This window comes from Pituophis catenifer, unplaced genomic scaffold (genome assembly GCF_029215685.1).
Source record: "Pituophis catenifer annectens isolate HBS135680 unplaced genomic scaffold, rPitCat1.0.hap2 SCAF_13, whole genome shotgun sequence".
In the NCBI taxonomy this organism is placed as follows: Eukaryota; Metazoa; Chordata; class Lepidosauria; order Squamata; family Colubridae; genus Pituophis; species Pituophis catenifer.
The window spans coordinates 23435240-23459134 of NW_027256893.1; the positions used below are offsets into that span (position 1 = coordinate 23435240).

The following is a 23895-nucleotide window of genomic DNA, read 5'->3' on the forward strand; positions in this document are numbered from 1 at the left end:
TGGCCATCTCTGTTTCCTCATGGGCGGCTCGCAGGAAGCTTGCGCGGTGGCACAGTGGGATGGAGTGGGTGGCGCGTTAGGATCACTCTGCCTCCCCCCATGCCTCTGGAAAAAGGCAAAGTAATTCTGCACTGAGGCAGAGGCATGGGGAAGGCAGAGGTGATCCGAACATGCTGCCCACTCATCCCACAGTCTCTCAGCTTGCCTGCTTTCCAGCTTTGTTCTCCGCTTCGCATGCAGGGCAAGAAAAGTAGGTTTTCTCAGTGTTATTAAAGGATTTTACATTTTACTATTATAGTACACGGTGAGTTCTATGGCATAACTATTTTTGTGCTTAAAAATCTTAAAAAAGCAATATTTATATACAATTTGTAGGGGTCGTGATTCTACTGTATTAGAAGTAATATATTTTGCTCATCACTATGATGATGAAAATATATTCTGCCCAATTTCTCACTGGGCAGAATTCACACTTGGTACAACAGCATAGAGCAGTCCTGTGCAGTTACTCCAAAGTACACATTCCTGCCTTCCTCCCCTCCCCCCCATCTCATGCACACACTGTGTGCGTGCGTGCGTGTGTGTGTGTATCATCCCAGTTAAGATATTTATATTAAGGAAGTAACATAATTGACACTAGATTATACTTACTTTTTCCTGAGATTTTCTAAAGATCTGATTTGAGCTAATGATTTGCATTCGCCCAGCTTTTTTGCATACATGAAATCTAAGCTTTTTTTCTTATTCATTTTTCCACACTTTCCTTAATTGCTGTGTATTGTAACGTTTTTTCCTCTCTCCTAGGAGAGGAATATCAGAGAATTGAATTTGGTGTTAACGAAGTGATTGAGGCAGGTTCATCTGTGCTGAACAACAGCGACTACAGTATTTCAAGTACCCTGAATCCTCAGGCACCGGAATTCATTCTCGGTTGTGCACCAACCCCCAAGACACCCAGCGATGTCCTTGGCGAAACCAACCATAACTCCATTGACTGCCAGTTCAATGACGCTTCCCTTGCTTTGGATAATGGTTCTAATGCTGAAAACGACAGTTTCTCTGGGAGCCTTGGACAGCGGGAACGCAAAAAGAAAAAGAAAAGGCCCCCCGGATATTACAGTTATTTGGAAGATGTAAGCGACGGTGTTCCTGCTGAGGCTTTGATCAACGGACATGCCAGTTCGCCCAGACTTAATAGCATCAGCATAGACGATGTAGATTTTGCAGGTGATGTGCCAAGGACTTGTAATAGCCCTGACAATTCTGTGGACTTCAGTAGTGAAGCTGTATCAGAGGATTTGGTTTCTAGCGCTCTAGATACTACCAGAACTGCAGGGCAGCCAGAAGTATGCAGTGTTACTAATTTGGAACAGTCTTGTGTCTCCTCTGATCATGAGAGAGACAGCCCGTTAAGGACAGCTGTCGTGCAGCCTTGTGCTGAAACTACTGAAAACCTTGGCGTTACCAATGGGCAAACACTTGAATGCTCTAGCGAGGGCACAACTGCCAACGGGGTGGACTTGCAAACTGCGGAAAACACTGACTCAGACCAAGCTAAGCTGGAGGAGGCCTCCCCCCCTTCGACAGAGGCGGTCACCCCTGTTCCAGGATCAATGGTGGTTAATCAGCCTGCAAAATCATGGGCAAGTCTGTTTCACAACTCAAAGCCCTCTGTTTCCACGCCTATGGCTTATGTGGAGACTAAGTATGTCCCTCCTGCCGTATCTCCTGTGGTCCCTGAGAAACAGGTTGACGTCAAAGAGGGGCCCGTTCCAGTTTCTGAAGATCCCGTAGCCATAAAGATTGCAGGTATCACTCACTCAGGGTTGAGCCGAAGATAAGTGAGGTTGAAATAGGAGGAAAATTGTGTGGTGAGAGGACACGGTATTGGGTTGAAAAGAAAGTATATATTTTTAAAAATCCTAAAAGTGCTCCCCCCCCCCCCCCCAAAAAAAAAAAAAAGGCAGCTAGACTTTACGTTTTTTCCTGGAAGATATTTTGCTTCTCATCCACGAAGCTTCTTCAGTTCTGACCGAATGGTGGAATGAGAGGGGAAGCCCAGGTTTACATCCAGTCCTCATATTTACGTTTGCATTGTCCTGCAGTCACGTGACCACCATTCACGTGCTCTACAATCTTTTTACAAGTAGGGGTTAGTGGAGAATGCGAAAGTAAAATTGCAAGTTGCAGTGGTGTAATGTCTCAACTAATGCAGTGATTTGCTGCCATATGCCCATTGTGTTCACATGATTTTCTGCTTAGTGACAGTTTTCTACCCTCAACCGTAGTTCCTAAATGAGGATGACATGTAATTGAGGGTTTCTATGATGCTACATTGTTAAATTTTTAATATTGTTTTGAGTTGATAAGTACACTTACAGGTTTTAACTTCCTTCAGGTCCCAATATCAGAACTGTAAAATTCCCATCCTCTCCACCCACTCTCCTGATTGAAATCTAGCCCCTTTCTGTCCTGAAGGGACTGTTCGGAAAATTGGTTGAATAGAACTTGCTCAAGTCTCTCTAATTCCCTTAAGAAAACCGATTGAACCATTTGGTAATAGAAAACCATGAAACACTAAGTTGGAAACTCAACCTAGGTGCCATTTGCATAAAACCACGCTAAAAGCTTGCTTGACCCAACTGGCATATTATGAATGAGTGGTAGTAGATGCTACTGGTCTTAATTTCCTCTTCCCTTCAGTCAAATGAGTAAAGGCGACTCAAAGGCATTGGCTTAGCTTCCCCAAATCTGATGTTTGTTTGTTTGTTTGTTTGTTTGTTTAAATTATATACCACTCATCTCACCTAGAGGTGGCATCTTCCAGATTGGATAAAATTGCAGCTCAGAATTCCCAGCCAACCAGTCCATGGAGTGGATCCAGTCTTGTTGGGGCAGGGAGAAGACCCAGGCCTCTTGGGAGTGGGAGTGCGAAAGAGAGGAGGCCCACCTACTGCCAGGCCTAGCCGGGCAAGACTTCGTGACCTGTGACATATTTCCACACCCTGATGGGCATTAGGCTTCCTAAGGACTGGCCCACACCCTGAAGCTACCCAGCACATTTGCTTAATGACATGCATGGTCATTTAAGGACTGCAATGGGGCGGGCTGGGATTGTGGTTGTTGAGCAAGGCAATCGTGTGGGAGTCTTGCTTAACAACCATGACTTATAACCAAAATTCCAGGTGGAATTGTTGTTTGTAAGCCAAGGGCTACTTGTAGCTAAGTCTTCATAAAGTAAGATTGATAACTAAAGTACAATAAAAAAATTATATCATCCTGGACAATCTTCTTAAATAAGTTAACCGTGCCTGGTGCAGAAAATGATAGAATCTTAACCACAAACTATGGATTTGCCAGTGTTAACTGAATTGCCTAACATATATTTGTCCTGAATTTAATATCCATTCCATACTGGGAAAAATAAAATCATCTGTGCTTCAGATCCATAAAAATAATAGTACTTAATCACATTTTGTTCTCAGGCTGATTTTCTTCATCTTGAGTAGAACATCCAACAGTAAATGCACACAACACACTCGTGATGGCACAGTTATCTGCAACATGTTCTCTTGTTTTAAATTTAACTGTTTGCCGCTTTAAAATTTGGCCAATTTTAATTGCATATTCTTTATATAGTTATAACCTAGCAGTGATATTGTACTAATTGGATAACCCCCCAAAAATATATATATAATACAGCATTTTAAAAATAGTACTGTTAGGTTTGTTTCCTGCTATTCAGTCGCGAAGGATTATGTCTATAATGAAAATTACTTCTACATATTAAGTCTTTTTGATTTTATTAAATATGTATTATTGAGACTCTTAACTGCTAGTGCTGGTTAGAAAGGTTTTGAGGTCAGTAAAGAATCATTCGAACTTTAAGGAAGGTTGCTTAGTCTTGCTTAATTTCTAGTGAAGCTTCAGTCAAACGTTTCATGACAAGACTGAATATTGGAACAGATCAATACAGTTGTGATACAGTCTGGTCTTGAACTCTCCTTGAATTTGTTTAATGGTTATTATTGTATTAGTTGGGAAATAATGTTTTCATACTCTTGAACATGTATGTAATTAGAAAGAAATGACAGTATCTAATCCTTTTCTTCCAAGGACTCTTAGACCAGTTCTAATGGGAATATTTAGAATTAATATCAATTAATTGTTAAATGATAAACAGTTATGCTTGCACGCTCTGATGAGCCACTGCTGGCAAAGTTATACGCTATATGCGTGATACCGTTTCCCTTATTTGTACACTCCATACCAGTGAATTTTGTGATGAAGCAATGCCGTAGAAGGCAAGAAACACTGTGATAAATTGCTTTCTTTGACCACAAGGGGATGCTGAAATTCTGTTTTTCACTTTCCCCACTTGATTTGTGATAGCTTCGAGCTGTGTTTAGTGGCAGGCTTTTGTTGATGCCTTTGAATTTGTTTTTCATCTGACAGAATTACTGGAAAATGTAAAGCTAATACATAAACCAGTATCCTTGCAACCACGAGGGCTGATCAATAAAGGAAACTGGTGTTATATCAATGCTGTATCCTTACCTTGAAAATACGTCAACCACGTTTGTTAATATCTTACGTTTCTGAAGTACTAAGGATGAGTGGATTTTATTACACATAGGCATTAGCCAGTAGCTATTATAATAGCTATTCAGTGGCTCCCTTGCACTATAAAAAGTAATGTGTATTTTATTCCAAAGGCTGTCCGATGTTTGGGATAAATGGATCTAGCTATTTGTTTTTATGACTCCTTAATGCAATTCTTTAGACACTGCAGGCTTTGGTAGCTTGCCCTCCTATGTATCATCTGATGAAGTCCATTCCGATGTTTTCTAAAACACAGAGGCCATGTACTTCTACGCCAATGATCGACAGCTTGTACGTATATCCCATCAGTTGGTGCTGGGGGGTTATAAACTGATCACCTCCCCTTTTTAAAAAAATAGAACATTCTAAAGTTAGAAATGTTATCTTAAATTTAAACAATGTTATCACAATCGTTGTGATCTCCACATGCAACTGTAAAAGGCTCGTCTTGTTTGTCTTTTTTTCCTTCTTGTGATTTAGCAATATGTGAGAAGAAAGAAGCAGTATGTTTCCATAATACTTTTGCCCAGCTACCATGAAGAAATATAAAATATTGGCCATATTCTGGCAAAGAAAACATAGGCTTTTAATTTTCTTGCCCGAGGAAAAGATATGAAATTCATACAGAATGGCATTCGGAATTGAGATTTTAATGAAGCAGGCAGACACCGAATGTTACAAGAATATTTGATACTTACCTTTTTCACACATCATTGGATTGTTGCACAGGTATCTCTGTAGATAAAGTCAGACTTACTGTTTCTGAAATCAGTTTTCTTTTCTGTTTAGTGTTCGCCTAATGAACGAGTTTACAAACATGCCAGTCCCTCCTAAGGCAAAACAAGGTAGGTAATAAAATACCAGCTTCTGTCTAACTTATTACAAAAGTGGAGGAATCTTTGGAAAATGTAACCATTGGTCTGAACTAGCACCAAGAAACATGTCTTAGATTAGAGCAGCACAAATCCAGTCTTACTTGTGAAGAAAATATGATGATGATCTGCTGCTTCTGTATTTTTAATATTCTTTGTATACATTGCAAAACTGGGTGGAAGATAGCCTGTTGAACATGGTGTGTTCTGTTACATTCTTATATCAGTTATTCTGCTGAATTGATAGTCTTCTGCCTTTCTTCTAAAAAAGGCAGTTGTCAACGAAAATTTGGATTAAGAAGCAGTTATTCCAGCAAAAACTTAACAAAAACAATATTTTAAACATTGGTATTTGTAGTTCCGTACTGATCTCCTGTCTCATATCTTCTACCCAGCTTGTTGGTATAGGAATTGCCATTATGGAAAGTCTTGTATAATGTCACTATAATATGGTGGCAGTAATGACCAAAGAAGTTAGTCTTCCTTGTTTTTCATAGATCCATAATTATTCTCCTCTTTTGATGGTAATGACTTTAAGTAACACACCACAGTATTCATTTAGTAAAATGTTTAAGAACAATGGATTGACTGGAGATGTATCAGTGTGTTTGTGTCGTCTCAAGCAGCTGACCGTTAGAAACTTTCCCTAATTTTTGGTTACAGCTTTAAGTGATAAAATTGCACGAGATATCAGACCTGGAGCTGCCTTTGAACCCACGTACATTTATAGATTGTTGACCGTTATTAAATCCAGCCTGTCAGAAAAGGTGAGGATTCCCCACGTAAGTAATGCTGCAGGAGCAAAATTTGAATTGTGTTTTAATGTGTTTTGTTTTATTATCCACCTGTGTCTAGAATATCCAGGTAGTATCAGACTGAAAGAAACGGTTACAGGAATAATGTTTTAATTGCTGATAAGATTCAGAGCACATCAGCCATAATCAATATTGTGTCAAATACAAGGTACTACTTTGTCTGCCAATTTTAGGAAACGGTGATTTAATTTCAGCATGTCAGACTTCATGAGTTTAGAATGAAGAGGGTTGATTAACATAAGTTGCAAGACTGATTGCTTTATTAATGTTTACACAAACAGATGACTGACAATGTGCATGTTTCATCATCATCTTTTAATGACCCCATAATCCCTTGCGGGGTGGAGTCTGGGCAACTGAATGGAGCTAGCAGAGTGGTTTAATGGCTGGATGCCTTTCCTGTCTTTGTACAGTAAAGCTTTGTATAGCAGATATATTCTCAGTATGCGGCCAGAGAGAGAAATATATGCCTCTACCTAGGATTGAACCCACAGCCTCCTGATTGTGAGGCGAGAGCTCCACCTCTAGGCCACCAAACCACTCTACGATGTGCATGTTTCTTGCCCACAGTTTCTAGATATTTCAGAAAAATAGTTCTCTTTATTAGTTTTTTCACTTCTTTTATTTTAAACTTATTTGTATTTATTGTTACATTTTCTCATTTATTTCTGTGACTATAAATAAAATTTGAAACTATGTCACTGTCAGAAAAAAAAAAACTACTTTAGAATTAAGCTGCAGGAGACAGAGTCCCTAGACCGATAAATAAAGATTCTATACTGGAGTTCCTTTGAAATGCACACATAGAAGGGAAGAAGTGGGTTATGTATTGCAATGTTTATTACAGTCAGAAGATCCGAAGAGAGTTATGTATACTTACCCATCCAAATCTTTAGCAATTGGTACACACAAACAATAGCCCCAAATGCTACATAGTCCTTGACTTACGACCACAATTGAGCCCAACAGTTCTGTTGCTAAGTGAGATGAATTTTACCCCATTTTATGAATTTGATTGCACACTTGCTAAGTGAATCACTGCAGTTAAGTTAGCAACCCAGTTGTTAAGTGAATCTGGCTTCCTCATTGACTTTGCTAATCAGAAGATCGCAAAAGGGGATTATGTGACTCCGGGACACTGCAACCATCATAAGTATGAACCAGTTGCCAAGCATCCGAATTTTGGTCATAAATGTGAAAAACCACCATAAGTCACCTTTTTTTCAGTGCCGTTGTAACTTTTGAACAATCTCTAAAAAAACACTTGTGAGTCAAGGACTACCTGTAATTTCTCTGTGATGGAGGCCTTATCATATTAAAAATTCTCGATGGAATGGATGCTAACTTTGTTCAGTTTATTACCTTTAGTATAAATATCTGAACAGAGTTTTAACTCTTTGAGTGTCCAAGGAGGAAGTAGCATGTGATTTCTGTGTTTCCTCCTCCTTGGTTTAAACCCCCATATGCATTCAGTGGAGGAACAGGTTAGGGTTGTCTTAGCAATATATTCTGGAATTGGAATGCAAAAAAGCACTACCCATTTTAAAATAGAATTTGGGAGAATAATGGAGGTGGGTGTACGGCCTTGTCTTCATTAGTGAGATCCTAAGCAAATCTAGGCAGCTCTTGGTATTGAACAATGAGTGACTGTGAGTAACCTAACACAGAAATCATTTATGCAGGGTAGACAAGAAGATGCCGAAGAGTACCTAGGATTTATTCTAAATGGCCTACATGAGGAAATGCTGATTCTGAAGAAATTGCTATCTCCACATAGTGAAAGTACGTTTTCAAATAGCCAATTAACATGCATGAGTCTTCTTTACATATAACTCTTTTATATCTGCTGCATAAAAGATGTGTTATCATGAGTCACCAGTATTTTTCTTCCACCATGTGAATGGTGGTTAATGATTTCCCCTTTAACTCTAGTATGAAGTAATTGTTAAAAACAGGAATTCAGATTAAGTATTGCATCAGCACTGCCAGTCATAGTCAAGACAGGTTCCTTTCTTCCCCAATCTCTTTGCAAAATCATTTTCTTGTAATTCCTCATTGTTCCGCCCTCTTGGCATGAAGTTTTAACGGTAGTTAGTGTAAGAAACTTACCTCTTAAAATAGATTTAAAGGACGTATTTAGCCAGAAGTGTAACCCTATTCAAGGGCAGAGATATGCAGCCATCAATCACCTTTAACCCTTTTTCAACATCTACCCGCTTCCCAAAATATAACTCGGTCTCTGCTAAGAATAATCTTTTCTTTTTTTCTGTGGCTTCGGGATGAGGGTTGGAGTTGTGTGATTGTGCATTTGTCTCTGTCCCTAGCCACTGCTTCAGTCTCACCTGTATGACACCCCATCATTTGTCCCTGAGGAAATGCAGCCCTTGAATAAACCATTTGTTTAGAGAAAGCCATGCTTTGTTTTGCACAGAAAGTTTTTTTTGGTGTCAGCCCATTTCAAAACAAAATGATCCATCCCCTTTCATTATGTGGTGAACCTGGGCAGGGATGACCATCACCCTCTTTGTCCTCTGTGTGTGAAAAACAGTTTCCAATGGCCCAGAGACCCAGCTTGTAAACGAAGAGGAGGAACAGGAAGAACAAGGTGAAGGCAGTGAGGACGAATGGGAACAAGTCGGCCCACGTAACAAATCTTCTGTCACTCGACAGGCTGATTTTGTCCAGACACCAATCACAGACATATTTGGTGGTCACATCAGGTACATAGTATTCTAATTGTGTCATTATTATCCTCAACTGGATAGAATTCTGTATTGCTTCCGATATATCAGGGTGTGATGTATGTTGACATTTCTGAATTCAATAGTATGAACAGCAGTATGAGATAATTAAAAATGATTGAAAAGGTATGGGGAGAATCTCAAGCAATCAACATGCATAAAGGAAAGGCCTTCAGCAAGAACCTCAGAACTGTATAGGAGGGGAACCTTTTAGACAGGGGAGCATTCTAGATTGGGAATACCACTGCAGAGGAGGCCCATCAATTAGAAGTATATACGTAAAAATGAAAAATCAAGTTGAAAGATGAAATGAAATAGAATGAAACAGCACAGTGGCTTCCCCATTGCCATTTACAATAAATGACATTTGAAAAACTAGATTTGTGTACTTTCAAAGTGCCTTTCGTCCATTTAAACTGACAGTACTTCTTACGGGTAAGCATGCTGTCCTATTTTTACATCCAAAGCAATTAAGATGAAACACAGGGATTCCTGTTTTCTTTTTTTAAAAGAATGTCTTGTCAAATGTGAGAGCCACAAAATTCTAATCCCGCGTGTGTTGTCTGCTTCTGCCGCACCCATCCTACTCACTGTACAAAATAGGTCACCACAGAAATAGGATCTCTCATAAGGATATTGGAAAGGGTTTTTTTTTTTTTTTAATGTGGGGCTAGTGGTGGAGATAGGAATTATTTACTTTTTTAAAACCTTAGAAATTGTGGCATTTTTCACGTCTTTCTCAGAAATGATGAATTAGCATCTTTCTCTTCCTGCATAATTTTTGGTCTCTTTAGATTTTTTTTTCTTACGAAAATTGTGGGAAAAGCAATTTTTTCAATTGGAAGTTGTACTCTTAAATGGAGGTTCAGATTTGTATGATTTTGTAACACTGAAAAGCATTTTTCATAGAATACATTTCGAATGACAAATCTATAACAGAATTAAAGTCATATTGAGCTTATGTAAGAACACTCACAAAATAAAGGTCTCACAAAATAAAGGTCACACAACATAAGGCTGTCTTTACTAATTGCTTAAAAGCAAAATTAAGTTTCCAGATTGACTTCTTAAAGGAGGAAACTCAAGAATTGGTTAAGCCTTTTGCCATCAGCCATACTTTAGATCAAGGGTCTCCAAGCTTGGCAACTTTAAGACTTGTGGATTTCAACTTCCAGAATTCTGGGAGTTGAAGTTCACAAGTCTTAAAGTTGCCAAGGTTGGAGACTCCTGCTTTAAACGACAGTAGAGTATGGAGCAAAGGTAGCTTGGTGTGATCTTAGAGAACAGGTAGAAACTTGTAGGATTCAAAATTGATTGCATAGACCTTTGAGGCCCAAACTCTTTTCATGCAGAGAAATGAACATCATTTTAAGTAGAAAGTAGAAGCAATATTGGAGTAATACCCTCTGAATAAGAAACCCCTGCAAACACCGTAATGATAGCCTCGGTCTACACCAGTTGCAGCTTTTGTACATTTGTCAGGGCAAGTCCACAAATTTGCCATTTTTTAAAAGAGAGACATGGAAATAGGTTGGTAGGGGTGACTTACTTATTTTCTTTTTTTTTTAAGGTTTAGCTCCAGATAAAGCAAAAACAGGGATTCCAGTTTTGTGAAATGGGGGCTAGGCTTTGTTTGTAATATATCAAATTTAAAATAAAACATTGAAGTGATTTCCACCTGCATTACTCATCACAGGCGCTGTAGGTTTTTATGACCCCTTCTGCATGCTTTGTGAAAACATCTCTTGAAATGCTAATTTAAAACATGAGCCCTCATAAGGGCGAACACAGTCTAATTTGAAACAGCGACAGCTTCCCTGCTATTCAAGGCTAATGAACCCTATTCTGCCTGAATAAATAACCCGACAGTTCATACAGTGTCACAAAGAGGACACTAAAGTAACTGAATAGAGGGAGCAAGTTGCCCCTTAAAAACAGTAGCTGTGCTATTATGAGGGCTTAACGTGGACCAAGGAAGATTTTCTTTTCACGAGGAAATAAAGATGCTACTGTGCGAAAAGGTGGCCGTGTAGGAGTATTAAAGGGACAGAGTTTTATTCAATTGGATTACCTTGGCTTTATTCAGAAATGTCACGTTCTGTATGTAATGCATGAACTTAAGCATGTTCAGCATGAGGATACTGAAATCTTGTATAGACTGAATCAGTTAGGTTGAAGATGAGAGATCTGTGAATGTAGCTAATTTCTTTTGCAGTTCTAAAGAAAGGGAGAGGCAGGTCAGCAACAGTCTTCAAAGGGTAATCAGCAAGTGACGAACTTCCCATTTTTTTTCATCCCATTTCTTGTAGCAGGCTCATTAAGTCTGACTTCATCTTTCCAGGTGTGGTGCTTGTATCATTCAAAGGCTTTGGGGTATCTTCATTTTAATGCTCATCACACTGTATTTTTTAGAAAAATATGAGTAAATTTAGTGTAGAAGATGATCAGGCTGAGCCTGATGGAGGGGTCAAACACATCATCAGCCATGAGTCCCTGCACACCCACAAGAGCACACCTTGAATTCATTTCTCTTTTTAACTCCTGCTAATTTCCCTTGACCGTTAGTAGTTCAGATTCTTGTGGAGAGCGTAAGCTTACCATAAATCTTTATACCCATTTGAACTGCCTGGATATCCTGATTTCCCCAGTGCTCGACATGGTTACCAGTCTTTCCAGGGTTCAGTAATTAAATAATTTTTCAGAAACTCTTCTGCACTCTTCCTCATTTCTTTAGGTCTGTGGTTTATCAGCAGAGTTCGAAAGAATCTGCAACTCTGCAGCCATTTTTCACTCTGCAATTGGATATCCAGTCCGATAGGATACGTACTGTTCAGGATGCCCTAGAGAGCTTGGTGGCAAGAGAGTCTGTCCAGGGCTACACTACGAAAACCAAGCAAGAGGTAGGTGTTTTCCGGATAGTAAAATACGTGCTTATGCTGCTTGGTATTGTACACAGAGTCCTCGACCTACAACCACAATTGAACCCAAAAATACTGTTGGCTAAAGCAAGACATTGGCTAAGTGGTTTTGCCCCATTTTACGACCTTTCCTGCCACAGGAGTTAAGTGAATCACTGCCCTTTTTAGCAACACGGTTGTTAAGTGAATCTGGTTTCCCCCTGGACTTCACTTGTTGGACAATCATGTGACCATGAGGCTGCTGCAACAGTCGTAAGTGTGAAAAACGGTCATAAGTCCCTTTTGTGTGTGTGTGTGTGTGTCTGAAACCTCTTGCACATAAGCAAAAACCTCAGCCACCAGCAAATTGAGCGTCCTGCTGCTTTCTTGTATTGCTTGTCCAAATTAACGCACAGTTAATAGAACTGTCCTACGCCTCATGGTATTTTTCCACTGCAGCAGGTTGGCATATTAACATAATCATTAAAAAAAAAAAAGGCCTTAATGCAGGAAGCTCAAGAAATCTTTGCAAACATTGATGCGCCACACGCTAGAAAAGAGTTGGCATTTCCACACTGTTTAAGCATTCAGGAGTTGGGGGAGAGGCCGCCTGCCTGGAAAAACCAAGAATGAGAACGTGTTGCCTTGCAAAATGATGTGTGGGCATATGCGGCCTGTCTGGATTTGATGTCTGACACTGGTGGGAGGGGTGGTGGGAGAACATTTCCCTGGTTGCCTGAGAGGCTTCCTTGTGCAGGGAGAAATCCTCCACCTCTTCTGAATTTACCACCTACATTTTGCTTGGCCTGGACCTGGCTTTTGGAGTTTGTAGCGTACGTGGTTTTAGTCTTCTCATTTATTTGTAAACTCAAAACGTTTCAATTATGGTTTCTAGAAAAGAGGATGTTCGCTTTAAGGTGCTGGTCTAGTCTGATTTATGTGTTAGTGTCCTGTCTGAGAGGAGCGGACAAGTCTCACAATCAATTAAAAAAAAAAACACCTCTTAAAATGACCATGAATGTTATGCCTTTTAAGTATTGCACTTCGTAGCATTTCTTAACGTTTGTTTGATTGATTTCTATAACTACCCATCTCAGTAAATGACTCTGGGCAGCTTACTGTTCAAAACATACACTATTATTAAAATTAAGATTTTAAAACAAAAGTGTACATGCACTAATTACGCTTGTAGTTTCCTGGCTATAAGACAGAAACAATCTCTTTAACCTTGACTCAGTGATTAATTTTTAGCCAGAGCCAGGAAGGAAGAGTGACTATCTGAAAATTAGGCTTAATTGCAGATTTTAAATACTGTTTCTGGTTAATCTAGAAAACAACTCACTTTCCTGATTTGGAAATTTCCCAGCTGACCTCAAATTCTGAACTCAGCTGAGTTCCAGCATATCTATAAACTTTTTTGTTTCCTTTTTGACAAGTCTTGGATGAAATCTCAAGGGAGTAATCCATAATTTTATCCTTAATTTTCTTTGGCCGTTTTTACCCAAATGTCCTAAACTACAAAGATGACTCTAGTTAAGGAACTTGAAACATTTGAAAAGAGTGCACACTGGTTTTTTGTTTTGTTTTTAATGAAGAAGCTTCAAATTTAGTTGTGCGGAGGAAAGTGACATTTTGGAGGAAAGTGACATTTTGCTTCTCTGCCTTTCTCCTTTGGAAGGTTGTATGAAAATGACAAACCAACCTTGCTCCCGTACTTATTTATTTTGCCATATTTGTACTCCATCCCAATCTTTAAGGACAGTACACAGCAACATGAGGATCAACAAGGCTACAAACAAACAAAAAAACTATAATCCATCTGTAACAACTGTAACACTTCAAAGTATGGATTGCCAGTTGGGTTGATTATGACAATTGTATTAGCGGAAATGGGAGATTCAGTTAAAATTCTGCTTTTTCTCTGCCAGGTAGAGATTAGTCGAAGAGTAACTTTGGAAGAGCTGCCTCCTGTCCTGGTTCTGCACCTCAAGCGATTCGTCTATGAAAAAACAGGCGGGTGCCAGAAGCTCATTAAAAACATTGAATATCCTGTTGACCTGGAAATAAGTAAAGGTGAATTTTGTGAGCAGAGCAACTGTTTCGTTTACTGCTTTGGTGTAGCTTTTTAACGATTATTCTTCTCTATCTCTAAATGTTTCTCGTAAAACATTTTCCTTGTAGAAGTTCCACAGTTATCATGCCTCAGACATTCTTTCTTGGCAGGATAAAAGTCTTGCAACATTTTAATTGTACCATTTTGACAAGCGTAATCTTTAGTATTTCTCCCTGAATTGTTTGACTTATAAATCGGCTTTAAACTTTACTCGCCTTTTAAATTATTAGTGTTTGTGTGGATGTGAGAGGTGGATCCTAGCTGAAGGTGAGCAAACAAACTCTCTCTGTGCTTCCCAAGTCACTTTTATATTACTAAAGTGTAACTCCTACACACCGGCATCACAAATTAGGTGGTTTCTAAAGATGTGCCCGAAACAAAAACATATCATTTCAGACCCGAGACAACCATCCTGTATGCCAAATTGTTTTGCATTGAAATAAATCCTTTATGGTTTTGCTGGAATCAAGCCCTTCTGGAGTAATTTTATGAGGCAGGGGTCTCCAGCCTTGGCATCTTTATGACTTGTGGATTTCAACTCCCAGAATTCCTCAGCCAACCATGCTGGCTGGGGAATTCTGGGAGTTGAAGTCTGCAAGTCATAAAGTTGCCAAGGTTAGAGACCTCTGTCATGAGGCAAATGTGGCAAGGTAGGTTTGCTCATTATCCGTCCTGTCAAGTTCAAAACAGCTGAAATAAAACTCCCTGGAAGAATCCCTGCATTTCTTGGGCCATTGCAGCTGAATAGAGGCGCTAACGCCAGCAGACTGTGTCAGCTGTCTCCTTGAGACTTTATTGGGTTCACTCCCGTTCCTTGCTTGATTGCATGTGAAAAAAAAACAGCCAGAAGTTTTTTGAGTCTTCCAGAGGTGCTAATTCACCACACATTCTGTGTGCTGTTTCAGAGCTGCTGTCGCCAGGAGTGAAAAGTAAGATTTTTAAAGGCCAAAGAACCTACCGGCTCTTTGCAGGTATGTAGTCTTACCTCCTTAAAGTCAAGAATTTTGGAAAAAATCATTTTGGCTTCTTTTGCTCTTAAATTTAAAGTAGTTGATAATAGTACAAGCAAAAGTTTAGAATTGTGAAATTGCAGGACCTGAAGTCAAGAACCTAATAATATTCCTATTCTGTAAATCAAAGAAATGAATTAAATTGTTCTAGGCTTCCCATTTGTGAGGGCAAAAATGTAACGTTTAGCAGTTGGAACTTTGAACTTCTGTCAAGAGAGGCATAGCTATGGATTGCAAGAGATAGTTGCTTGGATTATGGTTTGGGGAGGAGGATATTTCTTAAATTTGTAATCATTTCTTAGTTGCACAAATTGGGGGATTGCACAGCTGCTACAAAAAACCCCTATCTTATCTCTCAAACGCTCCAAGGGGTAGAGTGATAAGAAGATTTTTTACCCCCCTCTGCCTCTAACACTCTGTAAAATCACCAAATGTTAAAGAAATCACCGTGATTTTCAGTAATCCTGTAGCAAACACAAAGCTTCAGGGAGATATAAACATACTGAAGTGACGGCAGAGATGAGCAACTAGGTAATTTTACAGCCTGTGGACTTCAACTCCCAGAATCCTGGCTCAGGAATTCTGGGAGTTGAAGTCCACAAGGCCATCAAGTTGCCATAGCTGCCCACCCCTCCTCTAGACAAACCGGCTATTTTGCAACTTGTTGGTCCAGTTTTGTCTGCCCATTTCCCATTAACGATTTAAAATTTTTTTTTTTAATTTCTTGGCAGTTGTCTACCATCATGGAAACAGCGCAACTGGTGGACACTATACTACAGATGTCTTTCAGATTGGTCTTAATGGCTGGCTGCGCATAGATGACCAAGCTGTCAAAGTAATTACTCAACACCAGGTGGTAAAACCGTCAGCCGAGCGCACAGCCTACCTCCTGTACTATCGCCGAGTTGACCTGCTTTGAAACCTCCAATCTTCTGCTGTGTTTGCCAGATTATCCGCTTTCTAGAACGCCAACTCTTTTCTCCTTTCTCCTTCCCCTTTCTTTTTCAGCGCTCTTCAGAGGCCCTCTTTCTCTTCTCCTCTCCTCTCCTCTCTTCTCCTCTCCTCCCCTTTTGCAACTGTTGAATAGAGGGAAGGAGAAACATTCCTTTCCAGAAGTTTGCAAACACAACCTAGTTGGTGTTGCTATTGACTTGGCAGAATGGGCTTAAACGACTCACATTTTGTGAATCACATGGAGGTTGTGGGGTTTTCTTTCTTTTCCTTTCTTTTCCTTTCTTTTCGTTTTTCTTTTTTGGCGCTAACGCTAAGTCCTAAGAGATTAAAATGGGATTTGCAATGGATTCCCACTTTCTAAATGCATAATAGGAACAGCCTTGCACCAGCAACAAAACTTGTAGATTTCTGTGAAAATGTTTTATCTTTACTTAAAAAAAAATTAAAAAAAAAAGAGACCTGCCCTTCTACATCCTCTCCCATTAGTTTTTTTGATAAATGATAAAAAATGAGCCAGTGTCTATCAAGGAAAAAAGTTTCTCCTTTAAAAAAAAAAAAAAAAAGAAATACTCTTTAAAAAATTACAATATACAGAGTTGCTGGTTTCTGATATGGGAAAAAAATACTCATTTTAATAATTGTGTGATGGAAAACTGCTTAAGTACACATTGCAGATCAAAATACTTGGAGTTAAAAATGTTAGTCTATATAGATGGGTGATTGTAACTTTATTGCTATTAAGAGATTTCAAAACTGCATTTATGCTTCTGTGTACATGGGATTTTAAAACAAAAAAAATGGGCAAAATAATGAAGGTTGATATTTTCTTTTAGTCTGCTTTGTTTAATTTTGCTGTCTGCTCTCCTATAATGTTGAGTTCCTAAGTGTACACAGTGTAGTGATATCTAGGAGTATAAAGTTGTCGCCCATCAATAAAAAAAAAGTCACAAAGTTGGTTTAAAGCTTTTAAGAGTGTTCTTTGGGGAAGGGGATTCAGCTAAAAGGGGAGGAGGAAGCTGAATTGAATGCTGGCAGTTTGTAAACTAAGTAGACACAAAGAAATGCAGTTTAGTTCCCCCTCACTTGAGGTAAATATCTTGAGAAAAGTCATTCGGACATACTAGTTGCTCCAAAGGGTGTGATAAAAATAAGAGAATGGAATTGAAGAACCACCCATTTTTTTTTTCTGTTGAGGTGGCCCTCATAATTGAAAGGGATGTTCATGAGCAAGCTAGATGGGATCTGTCTTGTAGATGTCACAAATGCCTATATGTGGAAATAATCCAGACAGACCTTTCACCTCATCCATTTGGATGAAGATGTCAGAATCCTGGGTTCTTAATGATAAATGTAATGGGTCGTATTCTGCTTTGAGATTGCATGATTGGTGCAAGTGGTCAGAGTAGGTACGCTGGGAAAAAATACTGTACATAAGCAAGGCTATAAACTGGTATTTCCTTTCATAAAGTTGACATGTTCTAAAGGTTTCCTCTCCTTCCCATCTTCACTCCCCGCAAATGGTCTAAATCGGTTTACTTAAATTCTAGACTCTCTCAATCAAGACTTGCGACAGTGAACCCCAAAGGATAAATGAAAAGGAACAACAATGTCGAATTGATTACAAATGCAATACAACTGGAACCAAAGGCATGGTGGAGTAAGAATAGGAGGAAATGCAAGCAGGGAAGGGCTGAATGAATTTCCAAGGAACACATCTTGTAGAGCAGGGTTGCCCAAATTTGGCCACTTTAAAAGCTCTGGACTTCAACTCCTAGAAATCCCCAGCCAGCTATTCAGGCAGGGGAATTCTGGGAATTGAAGTCTACAGGTCTTTAAAGTGTCCAAGGTTGGCCACCCTTGTTCTAAGAACATGAGGCTTTTGCCAAGGAGACTTGCTATCTAGTCCACACGGGTACATTTTTAACAATACCAAGTAGAACTTCTAGCCACTAGGCTGGGTTTATCATTTGGGGGGAAGGATGGGAGAACAATTGCAAGTCCAGGAGACACTTTGCCAAAAGGCAAGTATCTTTTCCATTCCATGTCCTGCTTTTAGTGAGGATTACTTGAGTGAGTGACCAGAAGACTTACCAGGCCCATTGGATCTTTAGAAGAGGCATGAGGGTTTCAGATTTTCTTATGCAATTGAATTGCGTTGGTCTTTTTTTGGAAATTGGAAACCCAACTGCCAGAACATCTTTGAGTATGCAGTGGGTCCTCTGGACTGGTTAAGAACTCCCTGCTGGGAGAAACTGCAAAATGGGATTTTGGAGAATTCAGCCCTGATGCCTTGTGATTTTTAGTATTTCTGCCTTCAAAGATGTGAAGGGACAGGGGCACTAAAAGCTAGGCAGAAGCATCTCTGACCAGGTCTGTGTCTCTACCCTCGTTTATGGGTAAATGTTAAGATGGGTTCCTTTGCTGTGGGGAGGAAGATGAGAGGGAGGGAGAAGAAGACTGGAGAAGGCATTGTGATGAATATAGAGAGATTGGGCAGGTGGTTCTCACAGAAGGCAGCATCAGTGCTCAAGTCCAATATCATGTTCTAGTCTCCTGTGCCCACCTCAGAACCTCATCTCTAGAGGTTTTGTGTCTCTGGACTCTAGCAGCTGCTGCTGCCAAATGTTAGGTCCGTATGTAATAAAGCTTATCTCATCCACAGTTTAACCATGGATGAGAAAGCTGACTTGCCTGTACTACTGAATCTTGGTTGGACATGAACGAGAGGTTCCCCCTGTCTGAAATGTGTCTTTTGGCTTTCAAGTTCACCAAATGTAAGACCCTTTTGGTGGGCCATAAAGATCAGTAGATATGCCTATACTGGAGACAGTTGGCACCTAATTGTCCTGACTTCAGCTAATTTGGCCATATAAAAAGGTTGGGGTTTCAATGGGCATCACGTCAGAGAGAAGTTTCCCTTGCTCCATGGCCTGTGTTGAAAGATATTGTACAGTCGATGGACAGATACTGCAGCTGGAGAGCTGGCTGCAGGATGCCTTGGCAATGGGATCTGTTTCTTTAAGACTTTAATGGCTTTTGAGCAGTTTAGAATAAAATAAGTGCCCTTTTAAAAGATTTGGTCATAACACTTGCAATAAACAAGAATCACAGAGCCATAAAATGTAATATAAACCAGACTTTCCCCCCTGAAAAAGCTTGGACAAATAGAATTTTTGCCTAGTGCCGAAAAAGCAGACAAAAAGCATATGTGGGAAAGGAGAAGCTTCCTTGTTTCAAAGGCCCATTGGAGTTGGTGGATATCCAAGGAGATCTTCCATAACTGGTCTTACCTAGTGGTCATGTTCATTAGGAGAAGAGGAAGTCCTTCCATCTTGAACCTGTTTCCAGAAAGAAGCTTTGGGGCAGTGACACTACTAAGTATTGTATGTTGTGTTATGTACTATGTTGGGGAAGAGTGTGAGCACCAGTCATCTTCCATTGGCATGGAGAACACTCAGCTCGGCTTATCAAGGTGGCATCTCACCACCTCAAGTGGCCCTTCCCATGAGTTGCACTGCGGACATCAGAAGAGACTTCCATACATCAATAAATCTTGTAGAGAAAGCCTCTTTTTGCTATTAAAAGTGTTTGAGTGGGCTGTAGACCGGGAGTAACTAAAGAGACCTGTCTGTTTTGGTTGGGGGACATCTTGCAATCCTTTGGCAAGACAGCATCCCTTCAGAATTTTCCGTATCCTGAGTATGTATTCTGATTTGCGTTCAAGAATGTCCAAGGAGAAATTCCCAGGTTTAACCCAGGATCTGGTGAGATACGTGCCCTGTTGTAGGAATCGATGCTTAAAAGCATCCGGATGGAGGATCTGCAAAAGAACAGGTGCCAGACTGTTGAAGATAATCTGATGATCTTGCCAGATGAAGGCAGATTTGTGTGAAAACAGAACATCTTGTTTGGACTCCTGCCACTGGCTGTTTAGTGTCTTAAAACTGGGTTCCCAAACTGATGTGGCAATGCTGGTGTCCTTCCTTGTGCCAGAAGAAGGCCAAGTGCCATGTCACGTTCACCAACTCTACCAAAGTTTGGAATCCTGTGTGATAACCATAAATCCAATGTCAAGCATGGCTTAGTGTGCTCTAAATCCAGCCAATTATGGGCTATTCCAGAAACAATTCCATGGTTGACGTGATAAATGTCCCCTCTTCCCTTGAATTTCTGGGAGTTGTCTAGAAAGTCTTGGACAGGGAAAATAAAGAGGTAAGTGGTCTTTCCAACCACTTTGGAAAGACTTCCAGAAAAAAAAAACCTCTATATCTGGAATGATATGTTGCAAAGAAGGAAAAGGAAATAAAAATGAAACCAAGCATAAGCCAGAAAACCACTGGCTGCATGTCTCCAGTTGCAAGTCACTCTAACCTCAGTGGCAGACAATCGCACAACATGGTTTTAAACTGGTTTTATTGTTCTAAAACAAACCTCGGTATTAATCTTCGTGTGGACGTCATGGTAAGATGAGAACTATTGTATATTAAGCTGCATCCATGGTTTCATTTTGTAGAAAGGAATCGCACATTTGTTTTTAGACTCTTCAAATTTTTTCCACCCAAGGCAGTCCTTTTTATGGTGTGTCCACCATAGCCCCTTCACCTTAACTCAGATCCCATCAAAGCAAACTTCTAGCATTTTTTCCCCGTTTTTTGTGCTCTTGCTAAAATTGCTTTTTAAAAGATTGAGATACCGGCAAAGCCCAGGTTAACCATTGTCCTGAAGTTTTTATGTTTCCAATTTTTTTTTTTTTTTTTATTCTCCAGAGAAACATGCACATTAGGAAACAAGTCCGACGTGTTTCATTTTGCAATATCTGCTAATAGAAAAGTATGTTCTCAATTACCTCTTTGCAAGTTCATTTGCTATCTTTGTTTTTAATAAGCATCTCTGAAGCAGGCTGCAAAAAAGAACTTTATTCGAAGGAGATTCTTTTATGATGTGTTAGACTGGAAGGAAATTGCGAAAGAGGACAGACTTACGCATTTACAAATGAAACATCCTGCCTGAAGTGAAAGCTGGACAACATTTTTTTTCCTGCATTGATGCTTGCTAATTAAAGGAAACTTAGTCTTTTTCAAATGTACCACGGCCACGTGTCCTATAACAGGAGACTGCTAGTACAGGAGAAAGATACTCTTTGAAAAGGGCATAATGGGCTGCTCTCATTTAATCCTGATTTGTTGAAACTATCAGAACTGGAGGGATTTGGGGGGGGGGGGGATGGGGGGGAACTTGTTTTAAAAACCTTGCCCCAAGAATCATGCAATGATGCCAACAATAATGCCAACTAAAAAAAATTCAGAATTGGTTAATACTGTTGAGCAATTCACACTGTTATCACCTAACCACAACGTTGGTTTTTGCACATGGGGCTTCGTGGTTCTGCATTCTTTGTCATGGAACAAACAGTGTTGTCCAAAAAGTACATCTCGGTAACTATCTGTGGATAACTTGATATTAACAAATATTCTTGAACTGAGTTTCACTTGAAAATCTCTAGCTTAATTGATCCTTACATACAAGCATTTGAATATGCATTTAAAATGAAGACTTCCTTCCCTCCTCATTCAATTTCAATTTTAATCTCAAATTTTACTCTCGTCTTCATTTTAAAATTGTCAGGTAAAATGTTCCTTTCAGGGACAACCAACTTCAGACTTAGCATCTTTAGGTAAAGCAATCTAGTTTAAAAATTTATGAAGCATCATTGTAGTTAAACTCCATGGGATCTGGCTTGGGTTCCTTCCAAAATGGTTGTATCTCTGGCTACTTAGAAACATGAAAGATTTATGGAACCTTCAAAGCAAGCGTGTCGAATGGCATTAAAAAAATTTGGCATAGGAAATTGACTTCAAGGCTCTGCTTGTATGTGTCTCCTAAAACCTGACCCCTTTGTGAAAAGATGCTGGACTAAGTGGAGTCAGTCTCTACAACACAGTCATCCTTCAGATGTCTTTCTCTTTTTTTCTTTTACCCCTGTAATCCATCCACACACTTACTAATTAGCCCTACTTTGGACAGCACAAGCAATTGGAAAATCAGGAAGCTTTCCAAGCTCATTTTGAAATGCTAAGAACTGAACCCAAAACCTTCAGATGCCAAGAAGCATAGAAAGAGGTCCAACTGTTGACCTACTCAATTTTGTATAACTGGCACTGACTATCAGCAATTGATGTAAATCTCAAGCAGTATGTTTTCTGATCTATCAGCAGAGGCCAAAATTAAAACTCTGACCTTATCCAAGCAAAGATGCTCACTCTATAAGTGAAGCAACTCCTATGAAGCAGCGGGATCCTTTCCTCCACATACTCAACTCAAGGTTGCCATCCAATTGAAGGAATCTTAATCACTCACATGTCCTTAGGGCTACTAAACTGGCACTCCTTCTAAAATCTTTCTTAGCTTTATGGACTGTAATTCAAACCCATCACTTACAGGAAGGCCTTTTTTTCCTAATAGTGTTAGAACTTTAACTAGATTGGCTGGGAAGCTCTTGTGGACGAGAGTTTAACCAGACTTAAATTTTCCCATTTATTTTACGAAATGTTTTTGATGTGAGAACTAAAGAATGGAATACTGGACGTCTGACTTGGATGACCTCCATGAGTTTGAGTTTAGAGTAGTTCAAAAGAGCTGGCTTTACTCCGACCGCTTCTGAGCCTTGGACCATAACTCTTAAAAGGCAAAAGATAGTTGATCCAGAGTCACTTTCTCAATTCAGGAAAACGAACGTAGGAATTGTTTCATTATTACCTCTTCCGGGTAATTGAAGAACTTCCCATAATGTCCTTCCTTGAATCTTCAGCTCCCTCTTTTTGAACCATTTAATGGACTTCAGTTGAATTGAGCTCTTACGATTTTTCTCCACAATTATTCTTCAGGATGCATCCGCAGACAGAAGAAAAAGGATTTCACCTCGTGTGGAAGAAAGTCCCATCCTTAAATCTGGATTTGGGGAGGGGGGGGGGGCAGAGAGAAATTTAGTGTGTAGTGGACTGAAAATAACCTTGAGGGACAGGAGGAATAGCCACAGCCTAGGCAATGGTTGGATAAGAGAAATCAGAGTCCAAAACAGGAATATAATATGAGAAAGCATCTCAGAATTGACCCTTGTTACTATACCTCCATCGTAAAAACAGTTTTAATATTCATGACTTTGGTGTTCAAGTCTGGTCTACCTCAAAGGGCTGACACTGACACTCTGGAACTGCCAACAATGGAAGCCACTGAAGAAATCCTTGAATGCAGGACAACCCCACACTCCAGAAAATCTCCCCACCTCCACCCCCACTTCTTTTTTCCTGCTTGCTCAACAGCACTCCTGCCAATTCCCTGCCAGGTTTGTCAATTACAAGACATTTGCTGTCTTGGCTTGCAACTTGGGAGGAGAAGAAAAGAAAAGCTATGGTGGCAGAAGTAAATAAATTAAGAAATAAAGATTGGATTTGTCTCATCTGCTTGGTCTCTTTGTTTAATCTCTCTCTTTCTCTCTCTCTTTCCCCCTTTCTCCCTCCCTCTCTCTCCCTCCTCTTTCTTTTTCCTCTCTCCCCTTCTCTCTCTCTTTCTCTCACTCTCTTTCTCTCTCTTCTCCCTTCCTCCCTCCCTCTCTCTTTTCTTTATCCTGGCAGACTTTTGGGAGGGGAAGGGAGCGGAAGGGTTAAAGAAACTTCTCTCCAGGCCATCTCGGCATCCTCGACCCCTTTGGCTTGCCTCGAGGGATATCTGATGAAAAAAGGGGTGGGAAGAAAGAGGATTATATAAAGGCGGAAGAGTCGGCGATCTCCTGCAGTCTTCGGCCGGGAGGTTTTTCGCCCGTCGCCCATCTCTTCTCTCCGGCTGACCAGAGTAGCAGACGCGCATTTCTTTCGCCCTGAGCAGAATTCCGAGG

General features: G+C 40.0%; 1 protein-coding gene across 5 annotated transcripts in view; it reads left to right on the plus strand.

Annotated features, from left to right (window-relative positions):
• USP10 (ubiquitin specific peptidase 10) overlaps positions 1-16960 on the plus strand; it is a 28014-nt gene extending 11054 nt beyond the window's left edge. For 2 of the 5 annotated variants that reach the window (XM_070952825.1, XM_070952827.1), the window contains exons 4-14: positions 805-1809; positions 4456-4547; positions 4784-4893; positions 5392-5447; positions 6138-6256; positions 7972-8071; positions 8838-9009; positions 11765-11930; positions 13856-14000; positions 14946-15011; positions 15782-16960. In XM_070952825.1, the coding sequence (XP_070808926.1) occupies positions 805-1809; positions 4456-4547; positions 4784-4893; positions 5392-5447; positions 6138-6256; positions 7972-8071; positions 8838-9009; positions 11765-11930; positions 13856-14000; positions 14946-15011; positions 15782-15969 (2219 nt within the window). In that variant the 3' untranslated portion in view covers positions 15970-16960. The remainder of the gene's footprint in view (positions 1-804; positions 1810-4455; positions 4548-4783; positions 4894-5391; positions 5448-6137; positions 6257-7971; positions 8072-8837; positions 9010-11764; positions 11931-13855; positions 14001-14945; positions 15012-15781) is intronic. The other 3 variants (XM_070952826.1, XM_070952828.1, XM_070952829.1) reach the window with 2 other exon arrangements.
• The last annotated feature ends 6935 nt before the right edge of the window (positions 16961-23895 follow it).